This window comes from Myotis davidii, unplaced genomic scaffold (genome assembly GCF_000327345.1).
Source record: "Myotis davidii unplaced genomic scaffold, ASM32734v1 scaffold32, whole genome shotgun sequence".
NCBI lineage: Eukaryota > Metazoa > Chordata > Mammalia > Chiroptera > Vespertilionidae > Myotis > Myotis davidii.
Genome location: NW_006286587.1, coordinates 272,705 through 293,002, shown reverse-complemented (window position 1 = coordinate 293,002; position 20,298 = coordinate 272,705). Strand labels below are relative to the sequence as shown.

Here is a 20,298-nt window from a genome sequence, read left to right as displayed (position 1 = left end):
CGCCTGGAGGGTGGAGGGGGACCTCATCTCGAGGCTGGAGGGGGGTGTGCAGGGGCTGAGTTTTGGGGCTGGGGTCCACTCCCCCTCCCTCCCTGTGTGGCTAGGACCTCCCAGAACTCAGCTGCCTTATCGTTTTGAGGATGCATTGTGATACCCATGCCACATGTTTGCCTGCTGTGAGGGTCCAGTGAATCAGGGGAGGTGTCTCAAACATAGTAGGCGCTCAGCAAACGGCCCCGTCCATTTTCCTCCTCAGAATGAACAGGGAGAGGACGAGGCCCGGGAGAAGCGGGATGTGTCAGAGAGCAGATGATGTGATTAACCACTGGGGGTGGAGCCCTCAGTAAGTGTCGCTGTGTTAAGTGCTGTTGCGCACATCCTCTTGGTTCACCCTCACAAGAGCCGGATGTCCTGGATAGCATTACCCCCATTTCACAGATGAGCAAACTGAGGCTGAAGCTGGAAACTTCTTTAAGGTCTCTCCACTGGCGAGTGGCAGAGACCTCTCTTACATTGTGCAGGTGGAGAGACTGAGTCCCAGAGAAGGAAGCTCCCAGCCTCCCCCATGGTGGGCAGATTCAGGCTTCCTGCCTAAGGAGGGTGGGAGGACGTGGGCAGGGACTTGGGGGCAGATACACCTGGGTTTGGATTCTAGCTCCATGACTTATTTGCATGTCTTTAGGCAAGTGCCTCCGCAATCAAGCCTCTTCTTCCTCATCTTCAAGGTGGGCATAATAGTCACGACCTGGCCAGGTCGGAGGATTAAACCCGACGGCTTCGACTAACTGCCTGGTGCAGATAAGCGCCCACAAAATGGGCAGCCCCTGGCAGACTTCTAAACAGTCACGCCTCCCACCAGACAGTGTCTGCCGTTGCCTGAGGAGAAACTCCCGGGTTCTCTTCCAAACGCGGAGACCCCCGCCGTCTGGAGGGTGTTTGCAGCCACGGGGAGCGCAGCCCACAAACTGCTGCTGGCCCAGCGAGGGGACGCGAGGCGGGTGTGCCCCCCGCCCGGCGCGCAGGCAGGGACACATCGCAGCCCATATTTTGAGGGGGATTTCATGATACTCGCTTTGAGTTGCCGCCAGAGAAAAGTCAACTGCCGGGAAGGGCTGTCCTCCTGCCAGGGCTGCTTGTGCCTGGCACCGGCGCAGGCTTGTTTCAGCATCAACTGTCGTGTGCCGACAAATGTGTGCACACGCACAACCCAGCACACACGTGCACCAGCCACACGCAGAGTTGCCACAGCACCCCGCCCAGGTGCTGCAAGCCCTGCCGGCTTCCGCGGCCACTTCCCTGTCTCTGCCTGTGTTCCGGGCCCTCTGCCTCTGTCCCAACATGTTTGTCTCTCCGTCTGTGAGGGTCTGAGCCCCTCTTCTGTCTTGGTTTCCTTTCCTCTCTTCCTTGGACTCTCTGTTTCTCCCTGTCTCTTTGGGAATCCTCCTCTCTGACCCTCTGGACACTCCTGTCTCTCTGTTTCTGATTCTCTCTGAAGCTTTCTGTTTTGCTCTCTGTTTGTCTGACTCTGTCTGTCTCCATCTGTCTCTGTATCCATCTGACTGACTCTCTCTCCATCTGTCCCTCTCTTTCTCTCACTCCCCTTCTCCCCCCAGCACCCAAACCCTGTACCCATCTGACTATGTCTGTCTGTCCCTCTCTGACTCCCTTTCGGTGTCTGTCTTTCTCTGACTCTTTCTGTCTCTGTCCTCCCCTACCTCTCTCTTTTTTCTCTCTCTCTCTGTGAAACTCTCTGGGAAATGCATCAAAGACTGAAGTGGCCGGATTTCAAGTGACAAACAGCACTCCACCCAGAATCCACCCCCTCCCGTCGCACCGCTTCCTCCTCCGCATCCCCTGTCACGAAGCCTATTGTGTGGGGCCCAGGGAGTTCAAGTGGAAGGGCCCTGGGCTCTGCGCCTCGGACTGCTCAGCGCTACCTCCCCATTGGCTCCGAGCAGCTTGCACTCAGCAAGGGCTGAGCCACAGGGGGAGGCTCTCGTCCATAAAAGGGGGGTGAGGCACCAGAACTGCCATTCGAAGGGGCTTTGGTGGCGCTCACAGCCGCCTCTTTGGCACCTCCCTCCCAGCCAGAGTCAGGGCAGCCCTTGAGCCTTGGACCGACCACCTGCTGCCACCTGCCACCACCCTCCGACCTGCTCGGGCAGAAGCTGCCCAGGACAAAGCAGAGGGAGCACAGGTAAGAGCCAGGGGGTGGTGGGATTTTGTGTGATTTGGTTTTGCTGGTCCTCTGAAGCTGGAGGTGGTGGGAAGTTCCCGCTGGGGGATTTGGGGTTTGGGTCTAATTACCTGGAAGACATAGTTAGTTAGGAGGCTAGTTTACAAAAGACAGACCAGGGGAGACGGACTGCTCTCCGGAATTTCTCTCTCCCCACAGCCCCGGCTGAAGCGGGTGGGTTTCTCTCTCCGGGAGGACCACCCTCTGTTTTAGCTCCAGGGTCTTCTTGGTCCTATAATCCACCTCCCGGCAGTTCCCATGGGAGAGTGGGACCGACCCCTGGGTAAAAGAAGGGAGAGTTTTAGCTCATCAGAGTGGTTTCAAAGGTCAGTGATTCTCACTGGACTTCACGAACAAGGGTTTGGGGGCATTAATGAGGTCCCGGGCTCTGGCATTTACTGCGAATCGTGTACATCAGCGTACAACCGAGTTCAGCCTCTTCATCCCTTTGGGATCGCGTTTAATTGCTGACAGAGTCCTGGCTTGAGTGGCTCTCTTTGACGTAATTCCACGCAGAAATGAAGTGTGGGGCTGCCTTGTTGGGAGGGAGTGGGCAAGAGAGTGACACCGGCCAGCAGAAGCAGCCTCGGAGGGCTTTGCTTGTCCCTTTTACTTTGAAAGGACTTGTTGCTTTCATGTAAATTGCAGTCTAGTCAGGCGGGAAAGAAGCCCTTTGCTCCCTGGTAAAGATATCCACACTCAAGGAAAGTGTTACAGAGCCTTAAAGTTTGACTGTAGCAAAACAGCTACTGAGTTTGGGTGGGGGGGGAGGGGGACGGCAGGACCCTGCCCAGGACTCTGAGGCTGACGAGTGAATTCTGAGACCTGCCACTTTTTCCGGGGCATCTTTTATGTGGAATCTTTACAAGCATCCCTTCATGAAGCCTCTAAGCTTGGAGGGGGAACGGGCTCTCCCCATTGCTGGATCTGATTTCAATTCCCCTCCCACAGATCGAAGCCTTCCTTACCGCCTTTCTTAGGAGGGCTGGCGAAACAGACAGGGCTTGTCTTTCTCATCTGACAGGCATTCTAGCTAAGATCCAGTGCAGTTTCAGAATGTGAATCCTTTTATCTTCATTTCCTCCCTCCTGCTCCCCGCCCCCACCACCCCCCATCGAACCTGCCACCCCAGCCCCACCTCTTCTTGCCTTTTGTTCTATTTTTGCAGGTCATTTACCTCCAGGCTTTGAAACCTGCCAGGGGCGCTGTGGCAGCAGCCCAAGCAGGTGAGTTACACTGCCTGGGGGAGGTTTGCCTGAGTTGAAGGGATCGCAAGCCCACCGCTTTGCCCAGGTGAGCTAGAGGTGGTGGTGGTGGTGGTGGGGGGGGGGTGAGTCCTGTGATCGGCCAGCGGGCGGCTGGGAGCGGGTGTCCCAGTGGTTCCTGAGGAACCCAGCACATTTCAGAGGAGCAGGCAAACAGACCAGCCCTGGAGCTGTTTGAGAAATTCGCAATCTCCTTAAAACACGGGGAAAGGGATTCGGGTCTTGAGGTAACTCCATGTAGCATCTAAATGTCTGTCTCACAACGCCCGAGACGGTGCTGGTCCAATCCCTCCACTCATTTGCTGTGTGATTTGGGGATAGTAGCTGTCCCTTTCTGAGCATGAATTCTTCACCCGCACAGTAAGGATAAGAATAGCACTCACCGCCTGGGGCTGTGGTGAGACCCCTATGGGATATTGTAATGCTGTGCCTGGCATGTACTAGGTGCTCAATAAATGCTAGTAGGACTGCTCAGTTTTCCCTGTTCCAAGTGGCAGAGTTGGACCCCTCCCCCTCCCTCCCCCCAATCTGCTCTAACCCTTGATCACCTCACTCATTATGTTGTGTGTCATAGCCACAAAGTAGCATCTAAAGTCTATTTTTTCTGTTTGTGGGGCGGGTGGGCACTGCTCTCCCCTCCCCTCCCCCTTCTCTCCACACAACAGAAGACTTTATTTCTTCATTGGATCGATCTTCCCTGACTCCCCGGCCCACTGCCAACCTCCGCGGGCCATTCTCACACAATTGTTGTATTTATTAGATGCCTTCCATCAGTCTGAGCGGGATCAATAGCTGGTGGTTTGATTTCAATGCGTGTCTGAGCAAGTGTGTCCAGCTAGCTGATTTCTCTCATCATTTTCGCTCATCTCAGCCCATAAATGATGGGCAGCCTCACTGGGTTTGACAAAGGTCCAAAACGATTTCACGAAGACAGAGCTGGCCATCGTGGTGGCAGTAAGCCTCAGGGGAGACACGGTTAGCCAGGATCAGCCCGGGGGTGGTGTCCCTGCGACCTTTAAGGTGGACCTCATTAACGCCTCCCACTCTGGGTCCAGAGGATGCTCTGGGCAGAAGGAGGGTAAATGGCCCAGGTCCACCAGACACATCTCTTGGCTTGGGGGCTTCTCTCTGAGCCCATCCAGCCCTCCTGCTGGCCAGAGCGGTTGGCTGCAGGCTTATTCGCCAGGGGGCCATTTGTTCGCCATCACTTGGCCCCTTGACCCATTCCTGGACAGTTCAGTTTAACCCCGCAAGAGTTTATGGAACAGTGATTATGCGGATGGGTCTTCAGTGCACTGACAGGAGGAGAAAACTGATATTTGTGATTCACATAGTAGGTCAACCTCCTGAATCAAAGTCCCCTTCCTTCCCTTCCCTTTCTCATTTTGTTCCCTTCCCTCCTTTTTTTCGCCCTCCCCCACTTCTTTTTCCTATACCTTCTTCATCTGGTTCCCATTTACTCTCCATCACCGTTTCTCATCTTTACTTCCTTTTCCCAGGTGGTTTATCACCTCACAATTTGATTTTCTTTATTATTGTTGATGCTATTACAGATGTCCCGCATTTCCCCCCTTTGCCCCTCCCCTCCCAGCCCCTGCCCCACCCAGGCCCTCACCACACTATTGTCTGTGTCCATGGGCTACGCATATATGCATATAAGTTACTTGGTTAATCTCTTCCGGCTCCTCCCCCGCCCTCCCCCTGAGACCTGTCAGTCTGTCCCACCTCACTCTGATTTTCCAGGCGTCATTTCTCTCTGTGTGTGCGGGCCGCGTCTCTGCTGCTCTTTTTTGCCTCTCTCCCTCTCTGTGCGTGTCTCTTCGCTGCCATCTCTCTCTGGTCCGCCCTCCTGTTCCTTCCTTTCTCCCCATTCCCTTAATTGCATCATGTCACAAAGGGTGGGCGTTCCATGGGGGTCCTGCTTCTGAAATACGTTCTTTGAAAAGTGTAGTTAACAATCCCGCGGCGACCATCATCGGAAAGGCTCTTTCACTCTTGTTTCTGGACAATGAATGGCCTGAGAGGTTGGCCAGCCTTCGGCGTGGACCCTCATCCTATGTTCTGTGTTTTAATTCTTGCAGAACTAAAGGATGGCTCACTTCCCATTCAGATCTGAGCTCCCCATCTCCCTAAAATGATCATCCGTTCTTTGTTAATGACGCTGCAGGCCTAACAAAAGCGCCGTGCTCTAGTTCTGGGGTGTCCCTTTGCCAGCCCACTAGAGACTCACAGATGAACTTTATGTATTTTCTTTTCTTTTTTAAGAGAAAAGATGGATTTTTTAGAAAGAGTGAAAAGGAGGGTGGGGGGAAGAGAGAGAATCAGTTGTCTCCTGTGTGTGCCTGGGATGGAACCTATAACCCAAATATGTGCCCTTGACTGGGAATCAAACCCATGACCCTTCAGAGCACAGGCCAACGCTCTAACCACTGAGCATGCCAGCCAGGGTGAACTTTATATATTTGTGAGTGAAATAAAACTCCTGAAATAGCCTCACCTTCAGGAATGTGATCGTTCAGTGGGGGGATTTGATGGGCATTCAGTGTGTACCGGCACCTCAGGGATGGTGTGGGGAGTGGATCCCAGACTGACTGTAAGCCCGTTCCTGCTCTGCCTTGCCTGCTGGCCTTGACCCAGCCATTTCACTTTTCTGAGTCTGTGTTTCCCCATCTAGGAAAGGGGACTCACAGTGCCCAGGCTACTGGATTCTCCTGAGGGTTAAAATGCAATAACTGAAATAAAACGAACAGCAATGAGCTTGGCCCCATAGCTGTGTCTTAAACAGCGAAGGTCAACTCTGCCCTGCCCGTGGTGCCCGGGACCTCGGAGGCACTTTGTCACTCAGCTCTCACTCTTCCCCCTGGAACCTGAGACTCATCATAGCCCCTGCCATGTGGGCTCCATGGGCGGCCGGCGGCACAGGGCAGGGCACAGAGCGGGGCGCAGAGCTTGCGGGCTGTGGCGATGTGCGCTGCTGAGGGTCACTGAGAGGACGCCATCCCCTCCCTGCGAGCCACGCCCGGTGTGGGAGGCCCCAGCTCCGGCTCCATTTCCCTCCTGATTCGTGATGTGACCTTAAACAAGTGATTTCATTTCTACCTTTTCCCATTTCCTCTTCTATCAAATAGGGATAATCATATGCGATAAAGTGCTTGGGGAGATAATTGCGATGTTAAATCAAGCCATTATTATTCCACGCTGGCTTTTTAAACAAAAACGCTCGCTGTTCCTCCAAGCCTCTGAATACAATATAGAAATACCATCAAGAGGTGGTAATAGGGCATGCAGTTTTTAAGGAACTCTGGGCCCTCGGTGTAGAGGGGCCTGCCCTGGTCGGAGTGGCTCAGTTGGTTGGAGGGTCGACCTGTGCCCTGAAGGATCCTGGTGTTTATTTCCCTTCAGAGCACAGGCCCAGATTGCGAGTCGGGCCTGTCCATTCCCCGTCGGGTGCATGGCAACTAATGGATGTTTCTCTCTCACATTGATGTTTCTCTCTAAAAAATCATTCAGCCCAGGCTGGTGTTGCTCAGTTGTTAGAGCACTGTCCCCACGTACTGAAGGGTCTTGGGTTCGATTCCTGGTCAAGGGTAGATCCCTGGGTTGCAGGCTTAGGCTTGATTCCCAATTGGGCACGTGGAGGAGGCAACCAATTGATGTGTCTCTCTCGCATCAATGTTTCTCTCTTTCCCAACCTCTCTTCCACTCTCTCTAATAAAAGGGGGGGTGGAATATCCTCGGGTGAGGATTAACAACAACCACAACAAAAATGAATTTAAAAACTCCCTTTTTCTTAAAAAAAAAAACACCAGAAAACATAAAAAGGGCCTACTATGTGCTGGCCCTATAAATGATGGTGCCTTAGTCAGTCCTTATGGAGACATGGCAGGAAGGTGGTACCCCATTTACAGATGAGAATACTGAGGTTTGGAGAGACACTTGATTCCCCTCTGATCTTCCCAAGAAAATCAGCTTTAAAACTATTAGAACAATTAAAATTATAAAATGGTTATAAAATTAATGAAGGCAGGGATCAGCAAAGGGCCAGACAGTTCAGTATTTTTGGCATTCTGGGTCTTTCGGTCCGTTTCAATATGCAACCATGCTCTTGAGCATGGAGGCAGCCATAGGCACTACAGCAACAAACGGAATGAGATATAGAAACGAGAGGATGTGAAAGAGATTTATTGTCAGGAATTGAATCATGTGGTAAGGAGGCTGGTGGGTCCAAAATGTCCTCCTCCCCGGCCCCTGCTTCCCTCGCTGGGCTGTCACAAAGCACCGTGAGGCAGTGGCTAAGGAACTACTTCCAGAAGAAACCTGGAAGTGTGGAGGGTTTTTCTTGGGAGGCTATTAGGAGGCCCTCTGGCCTGCCAGGTCCGTGAAAGGGGCTCCTCGGTCACGGTGGGCCACGCAAGCCCTCCAGCGGGGTCTGTGTGCCTGCCGCCACCAAGGCGTTTGCTGTCTACCTCTCATACCAACGAATGGCCAAGTTCCTTTTCTCTTTAGCTCATGCCAAATCAGAGGCGACAAGCAGGCAGGGCTACCTCTGCTGTATGACTTTCGAGCAAATCCCCATAGCTGGCAGAAGAGAAAATACTCCCCCGGGACCCATCTGACATTGCTCAGTAATTGGTTTATTCCACCAAAGGAAGGAAACAGAATATCTTAGGAAAACCTCAGGGCTGGTGCATCTTTATTAGAGTCACCTTTTAACCCAGAGACATTCAGTCCGAAAGCCCAGCACTCCCATTTCCAAGCCGAGTGAACTTCTCTCTCAGCCTCAGTCTTGTCTGCTGTATATTGGGTATAAAGACACTTACCTCTGGGTTGTCTGAGGATTAGAATAATGTGTGTAAAGTGGTAAAATGCAGCCTGGCACCTCGTAGGCTCGTGAGAAGAGGTGGCTGTTTTGGATGGATGTGACTATGAATAAGGAGCACTCAGCTCTGCCTGGCACCCAGTAGGTCTTCCATATCTGACAGTCAATTCACTCAACAACTTTTGTTTGTTTGTTTGTTTCTAGTGTCCCGGACTCTAAATTAGCACCTCTTTTCGCCTTCTTCTTTTCCCACCTCCTGTAGCCCAAGTAGTATTGGAATGGAGCCTTCCTACTTTACTCTTTAAATCACCTACTATGTGCTAAACACTCTATACATGATCTTTAAAAAAAAATTCCTACACCAATCCTCTGGAGTGTTATTATTAGCTGCCTTTTATAGTAGAGCAAATCGAGGCACAGCAAAGCGGGGTAATTTCCCCAAACTGGCAATGAGTGGTGGGTCCACATTACTGGCCACTTGGTGACCTTGCTTCTGGGTCAGGAAGGAACCAGAGGTCTCACCTCTCCTTACTCATCAGCTGTGCCCCTACTACCCTGTGTGCTCCTCCAAGTTGTTAGAGCTGTGAGGCGATCCAGGGGCTGCAAACTCAATCGTCTACCAGGGGCTCAACAGGGACAGACATGAGGGGAGCCACAGGGTAAGGACAGTGGGGACCATGCTGAATCGGGCCTCTCTGTGACTGTTGTCAGATTAGAATGCAGACCTGATGTCTCCATGTCTCTGGGTGCAGAGAGCAAGGGGGCGGGAGAGATAGAGAGATAGAAACATCAATGATGAAAAAGAATCCCTGATTAGCTGCCTCCTGCACGCCCCACACTGGTGATCGAGCCTGCAATCTGGACATGTGCCCTGACCAAGAATCGAACCGTGACCTCCTGATTCATAGAACGATGCTCAACCACTGAGCCATGCCGGCTGGGCTAAGACTTTTGATTTTTTAAGACAAGTTGGAAATGGAGACTTTAAAAATGTAAAAATCTCCCAATTTTAAAATAATGGTCTAAATGTTTGTAAAATCCCTGTGCACATCAGCACACGCTATGCCCATTTGCTGAGTTTGTCCTGCAGGTGGCCAGTGTGCACCTGTGGACACTGTGTTAGGCTGGTTTGAGGAAACCAGAGGCCTCCGCCCCGCCTGACCCTTCCGGACCCCTAATTTCTGCATCCGTGTCCTTGAGAAAAGGGTACTTAGGTGATAGAGCCAGCACAGGTGACTGTGCGGGCCCAGAGAAGGGGCTTAATCCAGACAGACTTTGGGTGGAGGCAACTGAGGCTAAGGTTTGATGAACAAGTAAGAGTCGGGTCAGAGGGCGATGGGAGTGGGTAGGAAAGGCCTTCCAGGCAGAGGGAACTATGTGTGAAAGGCCTGGAAGAGAGGGCTGCTTGCTTTAGAACTGCAGGTGGTGTGGCCAGGCCCAGGTCCAACAGAGCCTGGACCCAGTGTGGGTGCTGTGCATTTGCTGGGGTACCTTGGACGGATGGCATAATCTCTTTGTGCCACCATCTCCTCACCTGTAGAATGGGGAGAATATCTGTCCCAGCCTTATGGGTTGTTATGAAGACCCCTTACATTAAGATGCTTATGGGACTCGGTGCGCCCTGATCAATGTCAGCCCTTCTCAGTAGGAAAGTCCTTAGAGCAGCGGTTCTCAACCTGTGGGTCGCGACCCCTTTGGCGGTCAAACGACCCTTTCACAGGGGTCGCCTAAGACCATCCTGCATATCAGATATTTACATTACGATTCCTAACGGTAGCAACATTACAGTTATGAAGTAGCAACGAAAATAATTTTATGGTTGGGTCACAACATGAGGAACTGTATTTAAAGGGCCAGAAGGTTGAGAACCACTGCCTTAGAGGCAACTTGAGGCTGCTCTGGGGCCAGGGGGAGGCTGCTATGGACCCCTGGAGGGAGAAGCAGGAGGCTGGGAGGGGTGGAATGAAGGGGCTGGGTCAGTAACCGTGGTTACCAAGGTGCACTCCGGGAGCCAGACCACCTGGGTACACATCCCAGCTTGGCCACCTACTAGCTTTTGTCTCTCGGCAGGCGTCTTAACACAGTTTCCTCCTCTGTGGAGCAGCATGACACCGGTGCTCACAGCGTGCGGTTGCTGCGAGTATAAACGAGCTCATCCTCAGAATTGCTCAGAGCTTCGGAGGTGCTCAACAACCATTAGACCAGCTAGAATGATTGCCGTTCAATACAAAGTTAACGGATGAAAGGAAAGGATGCTGACACTGTTTTTGCCGGGGACAAGGAGACCTCAAATCAGGCCTCCTACTGCAGCAGCCTCGCTGTGTGGGGAGCCTCCGGCCAGGGGAGAGAGGGCAGTGAGGCTTCCTTCCCCAGCTGGTTAATTCACTGCTCAGCTTGTAACAGCCCAGCCCAGCCCAGCCCTCGCTGGTATCAAAGAAAACATGAGCTGCCTGCTCTGTGTCTGCATGTAAGAGGCACCACTCGCCCACCTGGAACCCAATCCTCTCAGCAGCTGGTAGAGTGTGAGAGGAACTCCAGGGCAGGCGAGGACAGGGGAGAGGCACAGGCCACCTCCCTCAGTTCTCTTCTCTGAGCCTCCGCGCTCAGGGGAGCCCCTTGCCCAGCCAGAGAGGCAGGCGGACCTGAGTCCTCACCTTTAGTTGCTCTGCAACCTCAGGGGATTCCCCATGCCTCTCTGAGCTCCAGTTTCCTGATTTGTAAAGTGGGGATAGTGACGCCCACCTCTCAGAGTTGGCGGGTGGATTGAGAACAACATACAAGTCAAAGACCTGTGCATGGGGCCCTCTGGGCCTCATGGAGGTTCAGCTGTTAATGAGTCGGCTGTTCTAGAAACTGTGGTCATTAAGGGCACACGTGTGGTGAGTCAAACAGGATGACTTTGCATCCCAGCTTCCACTCACGGGGGGGCGGGGGGGGGGGGAATGGGCAATGCATTGCACTGGAAGGGCCCCCTCACTGGGAGGAATAAATGAGGTGATGCATTTAGGGGTGTAGCTCAAGACCTGAAGCACAGTAAGGGCTTCATAAATGGTGGCTGGGACCACTCTCAGGCTGGCTCTGATGGGAGAACCGACTGTGGGTTCTGAGGAGGGAGATCTGCCCTGGGCTGCAGCGTTGGGCTCTGAGGCCTGCGGTGGGATCTTCCGAATCCCTAAGGACATGAACAAACGGAGCAGTTTCCAGGATTGGGGCCCTTGGAAGAGGGAAGGACAGCCATCCCTGACAGCGGCACTAGAAGAGTCGGGTTACAAGGACCAGGCAGGGAGGGCCATGGAGCCCTGCCTGCCCGGTGGGTATCTTGAGCGAACTCCCCATAGCGAGTTGGGAGAATTGCCTTGTGCCCCCATTTGATTAGCTTTGGGTCTTGATATTTGGTTTATGAAAGAAACAACGTTTAACAGACTATTGTGAGGCATTAATTCATCTGCTTAGTGTTTATTGAGGGCCTACTATGTGTTAGTCAGACTTGTCGGTGCTGATACCACAGGGACTATGACCAATAACATCTATGCTCTAAAGGAGCTAATGTTTCAGTGGAGGAATAATAATAGGACAGCATGAGGTGGTGATGTCAACACAGCAGGTGATGTGAGAGAGGCCCAGGAAATGTGAAATGTTAAATACAGGGGTCAGCAAACGCTTCCCTGGCAATGAGACATTTAATTCACTTGGTTACAAGAAGGAGCGACCCATGGGAAAATCAGGTCAGAGTACTGCAGTCAGGGAAACAGGAAGTGCGAAGGCCCTGAGGTAGGCGCCAGCATGGCATGTTCAAGGAGCACAGAGAGAGTATTACAGAGACACAGACAAGACACGCTCCTGCCTTCATGGAGCCAAAGTCTGAAGCCTCACACAGCTAATTACCAGATAGTGGAGTGTTTTCATGGAGGAGGCACAAGTTACTGGGATAATGCGAAGGAGGAGCTTCCCACAGAGCCTAGGGAATCAGGGAGGACTGCCTGGATGAGGTGATATCTAATCGAGGACCCACAGGACAGGTACCAAAAGAAGAGAGGAAGGATTTCCAGGAAGAAGGAAACAGGATGTGCAAAGGCCCAGAGGTGGGGCAGGGCCTGCTGGAGCCATATGGTAATTAAGTAGCTGGGTGTGGTTGGAACCCAGAGCTGAAGCGTTGGGGTATAGGAGTGGGATTGAGGCTGTCCCTGACATTAGGAGAAAGCCACACGGGGCCCACCCCAGCGGGTCTGACCACAGAATGGATATAGCTGAGCAGGGTGAGCAGGAGGGATCAGAGAAGGAACCGGAGGCAGGGAGGCCAGCGTGGAGGTGGAGGTGAAGGTGACCAGGGTGAGTAGAAGTGCTGGGGTAGAAAAGGCAAATTCCAGAGACCTTACCCAGCAGAGGCCTGGCCTGGGGACAGCCTGAGCAGCGGGGACAGACAGGTGAGGGAAGCCTCAGAGAACTCAGAAAAGCAGATGGCCCAGTGTCTTCCTTCTTGGTACGTAATCAAAGCGGGGTTTGAAGGATGACTAACTCGGGTCAAGTCCTGGCTTACGCACTGCCCAGCTGTGTGGGCGATCACTCCCCCTCTCTGAGCCTCAACGTCCCCACCTGTCCAATGGCACAGCCCGACTACCTTCAGAGCAGTTGTGCCGATTAAGTGTGAGCTGTGTAGGAAAGCTCCTAGCACATAGCAAAGGCACTCACTGCATGTTTATTACCTTCCTGGACCCTTGACCCTTGGCCTTGGGCCCCCACTGTGCCTCTCTGGGCCTCTGTGTTGTCATCTGTAGAGAGGGAACGAGAATGCTTGCCTGGTAGCCTGCCAGCAGGAACTGGTGAGTTAGTTCACTGCAGGCTCAGGATACAGCCCACAGGATAGGCGACCACAGATCTCATGGTCTCCTCTTTCTCCCCTCCCAGCAGGAAGAACCAAGACGGAATGGAGTGGCAGGGGCTGGTGCTGGCGGCTTGCCTCCTCGTGCTCCCCTCCGCCTCCGCGGACTGCCTGTCCCACTGCTCCTTGTGTGCCGTGAAGACCCAGGATGGGCCCAAGCCCATCAACCCCCTGGTAGGTTTCAGGCAAGGCTCTTGGCTGCCAGGCAGTGGAAGGGTCCACCTGTGGATTGAGCCCAGAGAGGGAAGAAGGCAGGCCTGGGCGGCGGTGTGCCTGTCCTGTAGACTCATCCCATCTGTGCAGGGCATGCCCTGCTCTGTGGGCAGCCGGGGAGCCTGGGACTGCTGCTTTCTCGCTCCCATTCTCCTTCCAGACCTCAACAGTATGGCTGACTCAGGGCTGAGGCTGACTCAGGTTTCCAGGGAGCCTGATGCCTGGCAACACGCAGTGTTGTTCATGAGGTGTGCTGCCTTAGGGAGTCTGCATCCTTAGAGTAACTTTTCAGGGCTTCTTACCGCCAGGCTGATGGGCACCTCCAATTCCAGTCGCTCCCGTGGAGGGAGCTCTTTCCACTGCCCCTAAATACCAGGATCTGGTTAATGGGATCCAAGTCTTGACCCCTCTCTTGGGTCTTAGCATCCCTTAACCCAACCTTACTGGCTTTGCTTTGAGTCGAGCTTCCGCACGTTCCTCTCCTGTGACAGAAGTCTGGAGTAGAGGTACCAAGGGTGTGGTGGACAAAATGCAGGTTTGGTTCTGCTACTTTCTAGTTCCGTGACCTTGGAACCTTCTCTCTGAAACTTAGTTTCCTCATGTGCAAAATGGGAGTGATTCCATTAAATGATGATGATGATGCAAAGTTTTACATTTACAATTCTAGCCACTCTTTATGGAAATGAGCACAGGTCCCAGCAGGGAGCATCGGTTAAGCATGAGGACTTGTGACATTAGACTGACTGGGGTCCCAGTTCCAGAGTTGTCCAGTACTGTCATCATCATGTTTGAATTCTCCCAGCACTCCTATGAAGTAGATACTGTTGTCCCCCAGATTTGATGAACCCTCAAGCGTCCCCTCGTGTGTTCTTTCCACCGTCCTGCGTGGCTTTTGTCCTGCTCTATAAAGTGTCTGCAGCTCCTACACACCTAGGAGAGGCTGGGAGAACCCACCGCTCTCCCTGGGGTTAGAAGTGGAAGAGACAGGTGAGCTCAGCAGAGCACTGTGGGAAGACCTTGCTTCTAGTGTTGGCACTGCCACCTGTAGCCATGTACCTGGGGAAGGCTGTTTCCTTTGTCCACATCTGTCTCCTCATCTTCTATGTAGGCACAGCGTCACCTGCCTTTATGCACCGCTGGACGCATTTACGTGGGCAGCCTGGGCTTAGTGATCACAGCTCATGTTGATTTTCTCAGACATGGGGCCGAGGACAGTTCGGTGGGGGTGACGTTACCACTGTGGTCTTTTGGGGTCTTTTGCAGACTTGCTCCCTGGAATGCCAGGCTGTCCTGCTGCCCACTGAGGAGTGGGAGAGGTGCCAGGGCCTCCTGTCCTTTTTCACCGCCTTCCCCCTGGGGCTCAACAGTAAGGAAGACTCGGAGAGCAAGGCAGCTTCGGAGGAGGCGTATGGTGAGCTGGCCAAGCGCGGGGCACCCTTCCTGAAGGAGCTGGAGAAAAGCAGATTCGCGGCCAGCACTCCGGCCGAGGAGGATGCTCTGAGCAGGGGCCTGGCCGCCAGGCTCGGGGGTCTCTCCGGCAGGTGGGAGGAGGGATCAGAGCCGGAGCTGATGGGGGACGCTCAGCTGAATGATGGAGCTGTGGAAGCTGGAGCCCTGGATTCCGACGAGAAGGACCCCAAGGAGCAGGTCAAACGCTATGGGGGATTCTTGCGCAAATACCCCAAGAGGAGCTCCGAGGTGGCTGGGGAGGGGGATAGTGTGGGCCACGAGGACCTGTACAAACGCTACGGGGGCTTCTTGCGGCGCATCCGTCCCAAGCTCAAGTGGGACAACCAGAAGCGCTACGGTGGGTTTCTCCGGCGCCAATTCAAGGTGGTAACTCGGTCCGAGGAGGCCCCCGATGCCTACTCCAGAGAGCTCTTTGATGCTTAAACACTGCCCCATTGTGGAGGTGAGTCAGGAGCTTCCCCTAGAGGAGTGCACTCATTCTTCCTCCCTCCATTCCCCATCCCCACGCTCTGTTCAGCATTGTCCACAAAGCATCCTACCCAGCCTGCCTCTCTTCTGCCTGGAGCGCAGTGTTTGTCTGGGTCAGCGAGGGGGAAGGAGAGCGGCTCCCCTCTTCAGGAGGCTTGTGCTTGGCTCAACCCTAGACTTCTAAAACCACCACTGTTCATGTCAGTCCCTCCACCGCACTCGTGGGACTCCCCAGGTCCAGAAACCCAGGCTGACGGCTTCATGCCTCTAGATCTGTTGTTCCCAAGCTTTGCTGGTCATATGCCCCTCTAGAAGAAACATGAGCACACCTCCATGCAGATATTCTCATTTATCATAAAGCACAGCAAAGATAGAAATGTAAAGCAAGAGAAATAAACAAATAGATATCCTCATGTTTTATTCCCAAACCTCAAAGGACCTCCTGTGCATCTCACTTTGAAGACTATGCTTTAGGCAAAATGCTCAGGCACTGCCTTTTATTGGAGCAGGAGTTTCTACACCAGAGGGTTCCGTTTCTAGCGGGTTGGATGTTCAGCCGGTGAGGTGGTACTCTGAGTTCTCGTTGTTTAGAAACTCACAGCTGGAAGAACTGAGTTCCCGGACTTCAGTCCACGTTGGTACCCTGGACAGCGCCCACCTTCTCCCAGGAGAAGGGAGGGACAGCCCCTTCTGGAAATGGTTGCAGAAAGCAGTTCTCCCTCTGAATACTGAGATGATCCAGGAGGGAGCGAGGCAAACCAATTCGTTCTGTGCAACCAACTCAAAATGTGGACCAGCTCCCTCAGCCCTCATTAAACTAATTAAACTGATGGGTATCACACTCCCACCCCGGGATGAACCGAAGCTGAGTCGAGTTGATGAGGTTAAGCACAACCATGTTCTTGAGCAGATGAATCTGCCGCCAAGCATCCAGGCCATCTGGCCAAACATATGCAGTGAGCACGGAGCAGGGGGATCCAGGAGCAACAGTGAGGAAGAGAAAGGCCCCCCTCAACCCCCAGGATGACGCTTTCCTCTTCGTGTCAAAGGAAACCAGAAAGAGGAAGGAAATGATTAAGTGCTTAATGCCGAATGAGTTCCCTTGATTCACTCATCCCAGAATCAGAGGCAGAGATCTCCCGATGCCTCGATTTCAACCAGTTTTCTCTCTCTGTCTGTCTCTCCTGCTCACTTGTCCCCAGGCACTGTGGTTTGGTTTGTGGGCCCAGGAGGCTGGACTGGATAGGAGAGGAAATGGACCTGAGTTCGGTTAATTTGTTTGAGACCCTACTGAGCACACCTCTTCATGCGCAACTCCCAGCTCTCTCATGATGTTCTGACATGTACTGATTGTTTTAGGGTTATTCTGTGTGCTTTTTAAAAATCCCATTTATGCAATTTACTTGGAATTTGCTTAATCCTTAGTGGGCCTGTGTTATTTCCCACTCCCTAAGTACAATAAATAAATAAAATTGCTGATGACTTGGGGGCTGTGTGTATGTATGCCTGAAGTCCCTAGAGAGTGAAAATACCATTTGCAGAAAAGAGAGCTGGGAAATGAAAAATACATACACACACACACATTTTTATGTTAGAAAACTAAATGTAAGGGAATAGAAAGAGCACAAATGTTAGAGTGCCGTAGCCCTAAGTTTGAGATCTGTGTGGCCTTGGGTAAGTCAGTTGGCCCCTCTGCACCTTCATTGGCTCTGATGGGGTCATATTTCCAATTCTGCGCGAATGCCAATCATTGTGGCTAGATTTAACACGATGCTGGGATCTGTCAGTATTGAACTACCTGGATAATTAGAATCAGGGATGGATTCAATCCAACACAAAGTAGCTGGACTAGGAGTAGGAAAGGGGGTGGTTCTCAAGAGGAGGACGGGAGCATGGTTCCCATAGGAGAACGAGTGGATGCCGGACCATCCAACAGTAGCTGGTCACCTGCCTAGTGAGTGAAGGTGGCTGGTGGAGGGCAGGGCAAGCTGGAGAGCATATACATGGGAATATGGGCCCAGAGCATCCAGCTCTGATTGCTAAGAGTCTGCAGAAATCTGGCTTTGCTTTCCCAATGTAGGCAAGTAATTTTTTTTTTTTTTTTTAACTATTGAGCAGGACAAGTAACATGTTTGGGATGAGGCACAACACTCTCTCACTACCCTTTTGTGACCTCTTTTTTAAAGGAGAAACACTCCTTTTGTTTTTTATTTTTAATTTCCCCATATGGGATGGATTCCCGAATGCCACTCTTCTAGAATTCCTTTTCTGGATGCATTTCTCTTGGTCAAGGAGGCATGCCCATACAAGGTGGACAGGGCATGGCTCAGGGTCACAGAGACCTGGGCTCAGGTCCCCCTTCCATGGGGACTGGGCAAGCCACTGCACTCACTGAGCCTCAGTTTCTAATCTGTCCAACGGGGAGAAAAACACTGAGTTCTCAAGACAACGGTGAGGACTCCGTGATACCAGTTGACACCCACTGACATTCAAGGGGTGTATGACACAAGTTGCTGCCCCATCCAGATGTCACCTGAGTGAGGTTGAACGGACAACATTCTCCAGGTGATAAGAAAAGGATGAAATTAAATGTTTTTTATTGACTATAACTTAGGTGCTATCAAGTACACTTAATCGTAAGTGCATGGCTCAATGGATTCTTATATATGTTTACGCCCCTGTGACCACTACCCAGTCACAATATAGAACGTTTGCAGCACCCCAGAGGGGAGATTATTTTTTTTATGAGCTGTTTGTGGAGATGGAGAGCAAGTCCGAGGAAAAATTGGAATAAAAACATCACCGGCCTTGCAGGGTACCAGTTCTTTGTCCGTGTCTCCAAGGCCACGGTGCAATGATCATGCAGCAGGCATTGGTTAAGGGATGCCAACGTCCCGGCAACCTTAAAAAAGCGTGTTCCTTCTAAGCGCTCCGTTTCCACGGCAACGCCGTACGCCACTGCCAGGGAGGACAGTCTTGTCATAATGATCATGACACTCATAATGATTCCCTCAGATTCGCATCACCCCTCTCCCACCCCATCTCTGAGCCCTTCACACAAACCAGCCCAGCGATGGGGCTTGTCCGTTAATTAAAGGCCCCACAGCGAAGACCGCGAAAATCCCCACAACAGTGTCAGGAACAATGGGGCCCTAATAGATGTCATTTCAGCATTCTTGATTCATGTCTCCTCTCATTGTAGCTGTGGAGATTTATCACAAAGGTTTGTAATTACTCTTCTAATATGCAAATGCGCCCATGAGTTGTACTCCCACCCCGTTTGGCTTGTCTCTGTCTAACTCAGTCCAAGCCCCATTACTCTTGTCCCCAGGGCTCCCCTCATCCTTAATCTCCTTTGACGTGAAGCTTGCCATCCGAAAATGCCCACCTGGCTCACTCATAATCCACCACCCCTCCCCCGCCCCATCACACCAGCTTGGCTCCTAAGGGCCCTGCCCTGGTGCTGGGAGTGCGTTCCCATCACAGGGCCGATCCCCGTGACCTTCACACTTGGAGAAGGAGCACTAGACAGAGAGTCCAGGGACCTGGGGACCTGAGTGTGGTCCTGTCTCTGCTGTGGGAGCTGGGCGTTGAGTCCTTCAGGACACGGTTTTCTGTAAAATGGTGCAGATAATATCCTTTCTGAGCCGGCGCATGGTGCCTGCTCAGCATCAGGTGCTGAGTCAATACGTGAAGAAGCAGGTGACCCTCAGTTCCCTCGTCTGGAAATGGGCTGATGAATTCCACTCTGGTGGGTAGTGGGGGTCACGTGAGATGACACAGAACCCAAAGCTGTTGCATAATCAGTGCTCATGCCCTCCACCCACATTCATCCAAGCGCTTTTTAAAATAACTTATTTCATTTTTTATGCAACGAGGCTGTGTTTAATGAACACCAAAACGCAGGCAAGGGCAGTAGGGGCTCAGAGGAAAGGCCGTGGTGAGGTGGGTGGTGGGGAAGCGGTGACACCACCTCCCGGCACCTTTCCCCTCACAGCCTTTCAACAGTCCTGGGGGGACAGCAGGGCAGGGGGGCAGCAGAGCCGGTGGCTGGCCCCATTCTACAGCCGGGGAAACTGAGTTCCGAACAGGTTCACTGTTTGCCCAAAGCCGCCCAGCGTCCCTGGTCCTTTCCCCAGCCCCACTGTGGCCCGGCTCAGAGGAGAGCTGAGTAGGTGAGGGAAGGAGGATGAACACCCCCAGGAAGAGCAGGCACAGTGTGCAGACGGGCAGGGGTGGTTTGCAGGGACGCTCAGGGGCTTGGCTGGAGGGCAGTCACCTTGACACCCGCAGCCCGGGCTGCTGCAGCACAACCACTTAGGTGTCTGCTTCTCCCCTCTTCCCTCCCGGGTGCCCAGGCCCTCAGCACCAGCTGCAGGAGGTCACGGGCAGGAGGGCTGCCCCCTGCAGTGCTCCCTGGCCAATCTTCGCTTGGCACCTGCCATGCACGAGTCCGGGGCAGAGGCAGGCAGGCAGGGCGGACGGGGAGAGGGGGCAGCACAGGAAGGTCACGCTGTGTCACCGGCCACAGGGCTGTGACCGGGAGGCAGGGGAGGACACCTGCCATGCAGAGGGGCTGGAGGGGAAGGTGCCATGTGGGCAGGGAGCTGGGAGGGTGTAGGCCTGGCACATGGACTCGTGGGCCCAACGAAGTGGAGGTGGGAAGGAGAAGGCTCCGTGGGTCCAGGCTTCTCCGCAGGCCCCTGGGAGTGGGGCTGGCTGGTTCGGGGTGAGAGGGCCCCACCCAGGGAGGCCTTTGCAGGCGTGAGTGCACAGCAAAGCCCAGCAGGAGCCTCAGGCTCCTGGGCATAGGCCTGTCAGTGGGCACCGGGGTCCTGGAAGCCCCGGGCCTCCGTGGCAGTGAGAGGAAGTTCTCAGAGCAGAAGGGCTGGTTGTTGAAAGTGTCACAGTGGGGTTCAGGTTCAGCTGGGCACCCCCTCCCCCTGTT

At 53.1% G+C, this 20,298-nt stretch overlaps 1 protein-coding gene across 2 annotated transcripts; it reads left to right on the top strand.

The window, feature by feature from the left end:
- The first annotated feature begins 1,736 nt into the window (after positions 1 to 1,736).
- On the top strand, positions 1,737 to 16,832 carry PDYN (prodynorphin). 2 transcript variants are annotated; one of them, XM_006758013.2, is made up of 4 exons: positions 1,737 to 2,197; positions 3,405 to 3,462; positions 13,229 to 13,373; positions 14,676 to 16,832. In XM_006758013.2, the coding sequence occupies exons 3-4, from the start codon at positions 13,245 to 13,247 to the stop codon at positions 15,303 to 15,305; spliced, it is 759 nt and encodes a 252-aa protein (XP_006758076.1). In that variant the 5' UTR covers positions 1,737 to 2,197; positions 3,405 to 3,462; positions 13,229 to 13,244; the 3' UTR covers positions 15,306 to 16,832. The 2 variants fall into 2 exon arrangements, with proteins under 2 accessions (XP_006758076.1, XP_006758077.1); XM_006758014.2 differs by having other exon boundaries at positions 1,738 to 2,197; positions 13,226 to 13,373.
- The last annotated feature ends 3,466 nt before the right edge of the window (positions 16,833 to 20,298 follow it).

Excerpts from the sequence above, each read along its gene's own strand:
- PDYN (XM_006758013.2), top strand. The coding sequence starts at position 13,245 with ATGGAGTGGCAGGGGCTGGTGCTGGCGGCTTGCCTCCTCGTGCTCCCC. Across the intron at positions 13,374-14,675 it reads CCAAGCCCATCAACCCCCTG|ACTTGCTCCCTGGAATGCCA; the intron begins GTAGGTTTCAGG and ends GGTCTTTTGCAG.